This window comes from Takifugu rubripes, chromosome 4 (genome assembly GCF_901000725.2).
Source record: "Takifugu rubripes chromosome 4, fTakRub1.2, whole genome shotgun sequence".
In the NCBI taxonomy this organism is placed as follows: domain Eukaryota; kingdom Metazoa; phylum Chordata; class Actinopteri; order Tetraodontiformes; family Tetraodontidae; genus Takifugu; species Takifugu rubripes.
Window position 1 is genome coordinate 5,992,103 of NC_042288.1, and position 11,840 is coordinate 6,003,942.

General features: G+C 42.9%; 2 protein-coding genes across 2 annotated transcripts; one reads left to right on the plus strand and one right to left on the minus strand.

Moving 5' to 3' along the window:
* Positions 1 to 790: 790 nt before the first annotated feature.
* Positions 791 to 4,663, plus strand: dync2li1 (dynein, cytoplasmic 2, light intermediate chain 1). Its single transcript, XM_003963827.3, has 13 exons — positions 791 to 928; positions 1,009 to 1,129; positions 1,204 to 1,238; positions 1,410 to 1,479; positions 1,620 to 1,708; positions 2,242 to 2,440; positions 2,629 to 2,697; positions 2,825 to 2,902; positions 3,002 to 3,081; positions 3,284 to 3,354; positions 3,443 to 3,540; positions 3,612 to 3,704; positions 4,437 to 4,663. The coding sequence occupies exons 1-13, from the start codon at positions 915 to 917 to the stop codon at positions 4,497 to 4,499; spliced, it is 1,080 nt and encodes a 359-aa protein (XP_003963876.1). The 5' UTR covers positions 791 to 914; the 3' UTR covers positions 4,500 to 4,663.
* On the minus strand, positions 4,528 to 11,806 carry abcg5 (ATP-binding cassette, sub-family G (WHITE), member 5). The gene is made up of 15 exons (XM_003963888.3): positions 11,666 to 11,806; positions 11,321 to 11,516; positions 11,089 to 11,210; positions 10,557 to 10,693; positions 9,374 to 9,472; positions 9,126 to 9,258; positions 8,457 to 8,596; positions 8,127 to 8,256; positions 7,842 to 8,055; positions 7,345 to 7,550; positions 5,961 to 6,099; positions 5,811 to 5,884; positions 5,619 to 5,730; positions 5,421 to 5,533; positions 4,528 to 5,096 (listed from the first exon to the last, which is right to left on the minus strand). The coding sequence occupies exons 2-15, from the start codon at positions 11,446 to 11,448 to the stop codon at positions 4,912 to 4,914; spliced, it is 1,932 nt and encodes a 643-aa protein (XP_003963937.2). The 5' UTR covers positions 11,449 to 11,516; positions 11,666 to 11,806; the 3' UTR covers positions 4,528 to 4,911.
* Positions 11,807 to 11,840: the final 34 nt, after the last annotated feature.

Sequence of the window (11,840 nt, forward strand, 5' to 3'; positions counted from 1 at the left end):
GGACCTAATCACATTATTTAACCAAATTTTGCATTCATTTAAGCAAGCACTTAAGGGGATTACATGAAAATAATATACTACAATATACAGTAACTTTCTGGCATGTAACTACCATCTACAGTAGTTGCAATAAAGCCTATATGACAAATTTTGTCTAGACCGGATTATATAATCATGTGCAACTCATCTCATCCTGTGTAACTTCATAACTTATTTTCCTCCTCCCTAAAATTAAGTCATTTGAATTTATGAAATGGGTTCAATAAAATACTGTGCAAAATTAATGGAAAATTGAAAATGTTGAAAAACTGATGTAAATTTTTGTGCAGCAAAACGTTTGTCCTCTGAATTTAATATTTTTATGTTTATTAGTTTTTATATTTTACTTACGTTTTATAATAATTTTATAATTTATTGTATATTTCATTAGTGGTGTGAGTTTGTAGGAGTTATGTTGAAGCTATGTTTGAAGGTCTGAATGTAATTTAAGAGAACTAAATTTAAAATGCGGTGAGCTAAGGATTTGCTAAGCATCACACCAATATCTTTTATTTTAAGGTTTAAAATCATTCCTTGATTTTCAAAAGGGACACCATTATGCGCTCACAGCAGCAGTTTTAATTAATAGAATTAGAATAGGTGTAACCAGTTAAAAACGTGTTTTTGCACCATGGAAAAGGTCACTATATCTTTTAACACGTAGAATGCAATCTTAATGGAATTACTCATCAAAATATAAGTGTTGTAGACACTCTTCTACACTAGAGGGCAGAATGTGTCTAGAACGTCGAAGGAGACCGGTCAATATCGTCAAAAGAAGATGTGCTGTTACCGTAGAAACCATCTTTTGTGATTTCCGGTTTTTGAATTTAGCCGGAGCTAGCTTTAGCCTTCTTTGTAAAACTGCATTTTCAATGCCAAAAACAAGGTATCATGGAGATTCATATATGTATTAAACCCTTAGAAAACCTCTTGATCAAGAAGTCATTTTTGTTTTTTATTTGGCAGCTCTGACACTCTGTGGGACCTGGCAGCCGCAGAGGTCCGCAGGCGTGAGTCGGAGGATGGGTACGCAGAAAGAAATATGGCTGTAGAGCGGACCGTGTTTCTGATGGGCAGCAAAGCTGGGGTATGTTCCCAAACGACATAATCTCTCTAGTTGTTCGTTTGTCAGTAAGCTCACCTCTGTCTTTTTTCTTTTAGGGTAAAACCTCCATTCTCTTTCGATGCCTTGATAGGTCAGTATGAGCCAGAAAACGTAAATACTTGTTTAACCTCTATATATGTTTGGATGTTTGGTTAATTACCTCCCATGATAATCTGAGTAGACATCAAGACCTAGAATAAGCCCCAGCTAGCTCACTTTCCCAGGATTGAAGATCACTCCTACATTTATTTGTGTCCACCAGAGATGAACCATCTAAACCAACTTTGGCTCTGGAGTACACCTTTGGTAGACGTGCCAGAGGACACAACATCGTAAGAAAGATTTGTAGACAATTACCAAATAATAAAGGTGGCCTTGTCACACAGTCTGGCATGTGTGCAGCAACACACTGATTCTACACTTATATTTGGTGATTAAAACAAATATGGAACATTTTGTAATCCTCTTTCAGCCAAAAGACATAGCACACATCTGGGAGTTGGGTGGTGGGACCGCTTTGTCAGACCTTGTCCAGATCCCCATTACATCTGCTAACCTCAAGTAAGTCCCTGAGACCTCTGAGCCTTCAAAATTTTTCACTCTACTGCTTTATGCTAAGCAGTAGAATATGGCATGTCTGTGAATATGAGAATATTGTACCCGAGCAACATTTTATTTAACCTTTGAGTCCCTATATAATCATTCCTTGTAGCTCCTCTCTCTAACCACAGCTCCCCTGGCTTCACGCAGCCTATGTAGCTTTTCTGTTTCACTATTTCCATTTCACTATAACCACTGTATTTATCCTCTATGACCTTTGCATTCAGTCTCAATAAAAAATCAAGCCTGTATTCTTTCAATTATTCTGGCTATACTAGTTTACAGCACTTTTTCAAAGTAGTTTCCTGTTTTTAATGCAATTATTCAATTGCACAGCTATCAGTTGACAGATCATATAATTTATTAAGATGAATGTTAACTCTTCAAATCTAGGATAAAGCCAACTTGTCTTCATTCACACCCTCAGTTATAGAAAGGCTTTATCATAGTCAAATATGCATCCAGTCAGAACCTGTCATCCCTGCCGTTTCCAGGTTTCTCTCTGTCATCCTCGTTGTGGATCTCTCTAAACCCAATGACCTGTGGGGAACCACGGAAAAGCTCCTGCAGACCACACAGGCTCATCTGGAGAAAACCTTTTCCGGGGCACAAAAAGCACAGGCGGCAAAACCAGCAGCCAATCATCCATCGTCCATCCCATCAGCAGCTCGTGTCCTACCCACGGACTATCCTGTGAGATCTCTTTTGATTCAACAAATTAAATGTTGAAATAAACATCTTTAAAAATTACCGACTGTAAATATCAAAATCATGTCAACAGTCTCAACTTGGCGAGTGACATAATGTTTGGTCTCAGAAAAATTGTAAATTTCTTATTTAATTCCTGGAAGCGTCAGGAGTTAATTCTGACTTTTTAACAGGACAAAGAGCTGATCAGCCCCTTTCCTGTCCCGTTGCTCATCATTGGCAGCAAATACGACGTCTTTCAGGTTGGAACAACCAAAATGTTAGCCGCAGATGTCATCTCATTTGAGTAAAATAGTATATATTTTTGTTCATTTGAAGGAATCCCTCTGTTTATAATGTTAACTAAGATATTTTACGCTGCTGTTGTAGGATTTTGACTCTGACAAGAAGAAATTGATTGCCCAAATGCTGCGGTTTGTTGCCCATTCGTATGCAGCGTCTCTTATCGTAAGTGTCACTTTTCTGTTGTCAACTTTTGCTGGTTTATATGATTCCTTCTTGATCTCTGTGCCTCTTTTTCTGTGTGCCTTTGGGTCTTTTCACCAGTTCACCAGCATCAAGTCTGTGAGCCTCATGTCGAAAACCAAGACCTACTTCTCTCATTTGGCCTTTGATCTGGACCGAGTGTGAGGACGATGACACAGCATTATACACCATATTTCCCCTTTACACTCATTTGTCAACATTCCTGCTCTAAAATCATCACAGGTGTTAATTTTATATAATAAGCAATACACATCAGTGTAAAAGGCCATTGTATTCCACACCGATGTGCTTTTCTAACACGTTTTCAGGGTTCAACTTTAATTCCGTTAAATTTTTTAACAGGAAAACTGTTTCCACGGACTTAACAAAGCCTCTCATCATCCCAGCTGGTTCTGACTCCTTCAGCCAAATTGGTAACCTGTTGAAATACTGCTGTTGTGCTGTGATTAGCAGCATTCTACCGTTGCGACTCAGGTTGCCACGTTTCTCCTCTCACGTTAGGGTCTCCCTGTACAACCGATGTCGACATCATTTCCCTGCACGCCAAGAACCCAAAAGACCTGTGGAAGAAAATCTGTGAGCGCGTCTTTCCCCAAGAGGTAGGTCGCTGTCAGACAATTGGGTTTATTTTGTTATGCGTCTTTCAGTTTTTCTGATGTTTTCTATGTAGAGTATCAGGGAGCAGCAGGACTTGAAGGACCCAGCCAAAGATCCTCAGTACAAGGAGCCCCAGATCGATGCCATGAGAGCTCAGAAAGACCAGGTACCACCTGTTGGCAGACACATGTCCTATTATTCACCAACAACCTTTGATTGTAGACACGCAGTTTCTCTGGAGCGTCAACGCAGCAGTTGGCTGTATCAGAAGCAATCAGACAACCAAATTCATGGTTGTGACCTTGACCTTTAATCTTTATATAAAGAGAGATACAAATGAAATGAGATAAAATCCTCAGACTGTTGATAGATTAAGAGTTAATTACTCACTTGTGGAAAATAGGTTTTAAAATAAATACATTTATACCTTACGTAGTTACATTTCTCTTACTTTTTTATGTATCTAACTGTTAAAGTTAGACTTATGCTGCTGAAAACATGACCCCATTAAGCTGCTGCTTCATAGTAACCTGTCCCGCAGCTACAGATTTCCAATTATGGCCTTTTTCAAACGGGTGATATTCGGCAATTACAACCAGAGATAAGTAACCCCACACGACCGCCCTGCCGCGGAAACATGAACTGCAGTAACATGCTGGAGTCCTTATCACTGACTGAATCCGATACTGGATATTTTGCTTCACCATCAGAAGGAACACAATGTAACTGGTGTCTGCGAGCAGCAGTGAGAGGGTAAAGGTGGCTGTCTACTCCAGCTTAACACAAAGAAACTGAGTGTAACTTTAGGAAAACCGCAGCTTGTCGGCGCAGAAGCCCGTCATTCATTGTCGACGTGAAGTATCTTTTTTTTTTTTTTTTAATTGTTTGACTTTTTCAGGAGTTGGAGCAGTACAAGAGGAACGCAGCCAAAACCTGGCAGGGAATGCATCTGGAGACATGACACATGCACCACCATTAATCTGTGAATATGCAGGCATTTTGTAATATTTATTCCCTTCAATTTTCCCAGTATATCAGCCTGATTTTGAAAGAAACTATTTTGCACTTAGAAGGATGTAAACATGTAATAGCTTAATAAAGTTATATAGCATAATTGCAAGAGCATATTCCTGATACATTTCTCTTGTCCCTTTTTATTCATTTTTATACCTAAAAATTACGTTTTACATCTGTGAGTTCAGACTATCGGCTTCAGTCAGCCAATGAAACACATTGTACGAGGAAAAACACATTTGTTTTTACATATTTACCTTCTTATATTTTTGTGATGTTTAGACTTTTGGAAGCTATAATCATTGATCTTTAAATACAAGTTTAACGCCTTGAGTTAAAGTGACGATTATCCCAGAGCTTCAGTGACGCACAAGCCGGTCTCTGATCTTGTAGCTGATCATGCCGAGCACCAGGAGAGCAGGCAGGAAGGAGTAGAGGAGGAAAAAGTCCAGTGTGTATCGAGACAGAGCTCCGGGATAACCCTCGTCAATGATCTGGTTACCGTGGGTGATCAAACAGGCCCCGGTGAAATTACTTGAAACATCTGGAAGAACAGCAACATGAGAGAGAAAATCCTTCTGTCTTTGCTTGGACTCAAACAGAAAATCACATCAATGATAAAAGGTGAAATAGATAAATAGTATAAAAGATAGCAACAAGTAATAAATATATTAATCTGCTGGGTAAGACCATATTTCTGTATCACGAGAGAGAAGCGGAGCTACTTTAACTTAACATCAGAGAGGTCATAAATGATGAAGGAGAGGTCTGCACATTTTTATAATTGCAGCAGCTGTAAACGCAGCTTTGCTCCCCTCGTGCACACAGAGGTGGACATCTTCATTTAAAAAAAAAAAAAAAAACGTACTGCAGGTGAAGTCCAGTCCTTCAAACTCTGTGACGATGAGCAGCTCGCAGCCGTACTTCTGGAAGGTCAGGTAGCTGAGCCACTGGAAGACCTGTGGCATCTGCTGAGTGTTTCTGGCGGGAAAACCAAGACGAGATGCTGCATCAGTGAACCGAGGAGACGTGAACGGGCACTTGTCGATACTTTATGATGCCTCACCTGAGGAAACCAGATCCAACCAAGACGCCTGCTATATTGAGCAGCGCCACTCCAGTGTTCACCATGTTTGGGTCTTGGACTACTCCTAATAACACCACAGTCAACAGCTCACCTGAGGGACACACACGCAGACACATAAATAAATAAAAGCCATGAAGTTATCTTAAAGAGAAAGCTGTTCCATCAGGTCACCTATAATATGTGGCACCAAGACGACTGCTGTGAAAGACAGGAAACGCAGCGTCTGAGGGTTCATTCCCACCGTCCTGGGGACAGAATTCAGGCACAGACTTGTTTACAGCTGAGGGTAACAAAGAGAACATCTGCACGCTCGCAGCCCACCAGTAAAGGAAGGAGGTGAAGACGCAGACGCTGAGGATGCTGAAGGGCAGGATGTGGAAGATGTAGGCCAAGAACATTTGCCATTTGCTGTAAAGCCCATCCTGACTCTCCTGATCACCGATGGCTCGGAGCGCAGGAACTGTGAATAGGCCAGAAGATCACGTTAATCTGCAGGAATGAAAAACTTTCCCTTGTTTTACCAGCAGTTTTTACCTGAAAAGTTCTACTTGAAACACAAAACTTCGACAGAACCGTGATACTGGGATTGCAGGCTGATTATGTGTCTTATCAAGATTTTTCTATGAAACTCAAGGCCAGTGTGTAATTACCAAACAATACCTGTAATTCTTCTGCTGCTTCATTTTATCTGTTGGCTTCTGATTAGCCCAGTAATCAATGTTCTTATCATCCATGATTCTGCCAGACAATAAGAAACTAAGATTTGAGCTCCTAATTTTAACTTGAAATATGGGATGGTTAGCCAGCATCTTGCTTCTGAAGCGTTTCTTCCTTTATTTGGGCCCCAGGTTAGTGTAAAATTAGACTTGATTTCCAAGAAAAGGGAGATAATGGAACGGTCACCAGCAAATCGGAGCTGTAGGATTTAATTTGAACTTCTGTTGTTAACGATGGTCCGCGTAAACATAAACATGAACATAACTGAGGAACCAGTAAAGACACCCCTGAGGGCAACTACACCAATATGTTACCTTTTAGATCACCCCTCAAATACATGTCATAAATGATTAAATGGGGCGGGGGGAGGGGGGGGCAGCTGAGGTTTTATTTAAGTCAGAGGAATAGTGAACTTCAGTAACAGACAGTATAAAACATCGCTGATATGCTAGAACTGTAGGTCTGTAGGTTAAAAGGTACCTGAGTTCATTGACCTTTGTTTGTGTCAAACAGTTACGCCCCTCAAATAAAGTTAATTACACCTGAAACTAAACATTATTACAGAAAAGTTTAGTCTGTAATTTGCCAGCGGAGTTAAAGGATAATAGTTATAATTTAGAGTCACATTTGAGGAACATTTTTGTTATTATTTTGTTTTCAGCTGAATCACCACAGACAACCGAACCTCTCCCCCACTGAGCAGAGATAAAACTGAAAAGATAAAAAGGCTGGAATCATGCAGTTTTAGCAGGATGGCAGATAACCTTTAGCAGGCAATAGACTCTTCTCACTTTAGGATTTATCAGGACATTGACCTTATCAGCCCCAATTAAAGATTTATTGAGTGATTTTATCAGACAGAAGGAACGTCGTGCCACCCAGGCTCTACATAACGGCTGAAAGATGTCGGCTCCATCTCTGTTCTCAGCTGTTTCCAGGCGGGTAATTCTGCCCAAAGCTTCCCCCAAATATCTGTTGGTGTACTCACAGAGCGCCACAGCGTTCAGCATTCCGGTGTAAGGCGACGCGGCGATGCTCTGGTAGATGATGCCAATGCGATCCTGCACGGCACCTTTACTGACATCAATGTCCAAACGCATGACGAAAAAGGCCACAAACAGACCATAGATCAGGTTCTGAGACAGGCGCATCAAAACACCCATCCTGTCCCGGGACAGGTTTCTGGACGTACGTCTGAGGGACAAATATGAAGCTCATGAAGTTCAGGTAAACAACGAACTCAGCGTTATTTTATTTTCTGACTTATTTGGGGGTTTATGTCTGTATTATTGTGTCTGAAGACGGTCTTCCCATACAGGTTTTGCTGGTGTAAAAGGAGAATTTAAAGTGAAAGTGAAAGCAGCAGCATCTCACAAAGGATAATCAACCATAACAATATACGAATCAACATGGGTGAAGACATTCCAAAATGCCTCCAAAAGTTTTGGAGGTACATTTCCTGGTGAGTTTAAGCAGCAGCTCTACCTGAACAGAACATGAAGCTTGGCGGCGCCGTTGGGCGACTCTTTGTTCTTAAAGGGGATGGAGGGCTTGTCTGCCCGCTGCAGGCTCCGCTCTGTTTCCTTCAACATGTTCTGGTAGATCTCAGAGCTCTGATAGGCCGAGGCGATCTCCTGCATGCGGCTGAATGTTGCTGCCTCCCGCTCGCTGTTGCGTGTGTCCACAGAGGTGAAGTCAACTGTTGGACATTACAACATGGTTCAGGGTGTCTGTGGCACAGCGGCCGGTTTGATAAACTGGCAGCAGTACCGTAGATGTCGAAAGGGTTGCAGTACTCTGGACACTCGTATCCACACTGGCTGAAGAAGGTCACCATCTCCTCCGGCTGCCCACAGAAGACCAGCTCCCCACGACTCATGATGGCGATTCTACTGAACACCTGAAACACACCCCGACGGATGAGATGAAGAACACAAGTTCCAAGATTATAATTTTTTCTCTGGATAACAAGGCCATTGTTATGACCCCTGTGGGTGCCTCATTTCCTGTTTGTCACAGCGTTTAAAACCATATAAAGAGGCTGTTTAAGGCAACATGTTTTTGTCTATTTTTCATCCATTAAAAACTAAAAAAACCCACCCTGAAGAGCTCAGAGCGAGGCTGATGGATGGTTACTATGACGATTCTGTTCCTCCTGGCGAGCTCGGCCAGTAGCCCCACAATCTGGTTGGCTGTCATGCTGTCTAGACCGGTGGTGGGCTCATCCAATAGGATCACCCCTGCAATGACACAACAGAACTTCTTTCTTCTGCACGCTGGAAACTTTTTACTTCTTATTAAGTGTCACGTGTGTGAGTCTCTGAGGGTCCATAACTTCGCCCCTGACGATAAGTGAGTTCTCTATTTTTAAGTTAATTGTTCTAATTAGGACAATTAAAAGATTGCCTCTTTACTTTTTAAAAGAAGAGTGGAATTAGCAGATGCTTAATTGCAAGATTAATTCATTTCCTGGTTGATTGGAAAGGCAGTGGATGGGAACTCCTCATGTGTGTGTGTGTGTGTGTGTCTAATCCTGAATGAGTACTGAGACCTCTCGTGGTCCCTGGAGGACTGTCGGCCTGATAAACTACACCTGGGATGAGACGCAGAGGTGGCTCTCTGCTCATTGCCGTCATGGCGCGATAACCCTCTCTCTTTCTTATTTTTCAGCCTGTACTTCTAAAACTCTGAACTTTCTTGTGTTCTGAGAAGGGCGCGGCGCAGTACGAAGCACTGCTGTTTCGCCGTCGTCTCTTTGGAACCACTCACTCGGGTTCTGAAGCAGCTGGCTGGCGATGGAGACCCTCCGCCTCTCGCCCCCAGAGATGCCCGGGAAAAAACGACCCCCGATGACACTGTGGGCCACGTGGGTGAGGCTGAGCTCGGCCATGACTGAAGACACCTGCCAGAGGTCAAAGGTCAGGGGTCAAATTCTAGTTCAATGATCCCATCTGGATGCTATCGGCTCATTCTTCTGTCCACACAGAGCAGATGAGGAGGAGGCTCCCAGACGTCACCTTCTTCCTGATGGCTTCGGCCGAGTGTCTCTGCAGGGCCAGCTGGGCTGTGTAGGTCAGAGTCTCCTCCACCGTCAGATAACTCAACAGGTTGTCACTCTGGAAGGAGGAAACATCAATGATATCAAGGTGACCACAGCTGCACGGTACTCATCACAACTGACGTTCGGTTCCCCTGCATGTATCCTGCTAACCTACAGCAGAGGCATTTGGACAAATCAGCAGAATCAGGATATTTTAGTGGGTTTGGGCCCCTTGGTTCGTGCAGAGCGAGTCACAGGGCGAGGGTGTGAAACCACAACAGGAGATAACATTAGATTTTGCATATTTTCTCTCTCCCAGCTCCACAGGGATCCAGAAGCCAGAGAATAGACCCTAAAACACACAAAACGCATTCATCCCATCAATCTACTAAACCTACTGCCTGCTTCAATTAACACGTGGCACCTCCCAATCCCTCTTCTCCTGCGTCTCTCATCTGAATGACTTTAATATCAGCGGCTCATATCACCTCTTCATCTGCGGCTTAGCGGGGGAAGTTAATGACGAGGCTTAGACGGGGGTGGTATCGGCCAGAACAGAGAGATGATTTAAAGGGAGCAGGGCCAGTTTTAAGTCCGTGTTTTTAATTCAGGCTTTGGATACACTTGAGCACCTCTCATTGAGAGATTACGTGTATGAGGAGGCTAGCAGGGGTCTAGACTTAATTTCATCCAGAGGCCAGGGCAATCTTTTTAAAAGTGTTGCAAAATGGTGCATGTCAGTGAAGTTGTGCTTTCATATTCACCCCGTTTGAGCTGGGAACCTAAACACAGACACTCTGGAAGCCTGCAGCCCCTCGAATGCGTTTATATTGACTAAAATTTAACTTGAAATTCGTGAAAATGTGTCAGCACAGCTGTAGAATTCCACATCTGAACCTATTTCAACAATAAAAGTTAAGCTAAAATTGCAAATTTCAGATTGTTGAAGACAATGTGCTGGTGGCGGAGTTGCTGAGGTCAATCCCAGCAGTCCCCAAGATCCCCAAGACCTTTTTTCACCTGAAAGAACCTGGTGGAGACCCAAACAGGCACAGTAAGGACATGCAAATGCACAAGGAGAGGCTGGGAATCAAATCCACAACATTCTTGTTACCATAAAATCACCGGTATGAGCGTGTGGTGCTGCTCTGGTCTGTTACCTGCAGCACGTAGGAGAAACAGTCCTGGAACTTTTCTCTCTTTATTTTCCTCCCGTTAATGAAGACGTCGCCCAAAAGTGTCCCGGCATTCCCGATCCTTCCTGCGACAGCATCCAACAGTGTGGTCTTCCCGGAGCCTGAGAACAGCAGGAACAACAGATATTTTACTAAAGGTTCCACATTAACAAAAGCTTTATTTCAGGTTTGGTTCCAGTTCTTCCATTGAAATTAATTTAATTTGATACAAATTTTATATCATATAAGTTCTTTATGTTTATGTAATGAATATCAGAGGTTATCTTGGGTTATATAATGGTGACATTTGGGTTGTTTTTAGATCCAGATCCAGACTCTGGACCCATGGATGGTCGCAGGCAAGTATTTACACTCAGAAACACGATTATCTGATAACCTTTTTTCCCTTTTTTTTTAGATTTAAGCTGCTGCATTGCTCAGTAAAACATCAGGGTCTGATCATCTAACTCAGGATTTACTCATATAACACGTTTCTCAACATATTTGACGTGCAAACCTGAGTTGCCCAGAATGCCCATAATCTGCCCACTCTCCACGTGGAAAGAGACATCATTGAGGATCTGACGAGTCCATCGCTTCCTGCAGGAGGGTAAGTCCCACCAGGGACCCACACGCTCACTGAAACACACACACACACACACACACACACACACACACACACACACACACACAAAATGATTCATTTGCACCATCTTTTTCAGATCTCTGCAGGCCCCTCCGATATTTACCTGACAGTGTAGGAGATCTTACTGACGCTGAGGCAGCAGGAGGGCTCCGACGGCTCCCCTCTGTCGCCTCTCTTCACCTGTCTCAACTCGGTCCCGCTGTCTCGCTCCCCCGGCTGTAATCTGTCCATGTCTGCAGTCCAGATGAGTCTCAGATCAGATTCATGTCTGCCCTGTCAGGGCAGTCCAAACTTTGTCTCTGAGAGGCAGAGCAGAGCCAGAACAGCAGTCATCTCTCAGGAAATAATAAACACACAGCAAAGCCAGCTTATCTCGGAGAACTTTGATCAGCAGTTGTATAAAGAACTTTAAAAAAAACACCTATGGGCTGACTGATTCTCGTCTCACCTCACTCCTCGAAAAGAAAAGCAATGACTGGAGGTGAGGAGCTGATGAAGGAGACACACAGCATGTCCTACCACAGGTTTACAGAACATTGAGACTGGAGGAGACCTTCAGCTGGACTGAAGTCAAACAACCAGCCAGAAGAAAGGAGAGCAAATGAAGCTGCAGCTTCCTGCTT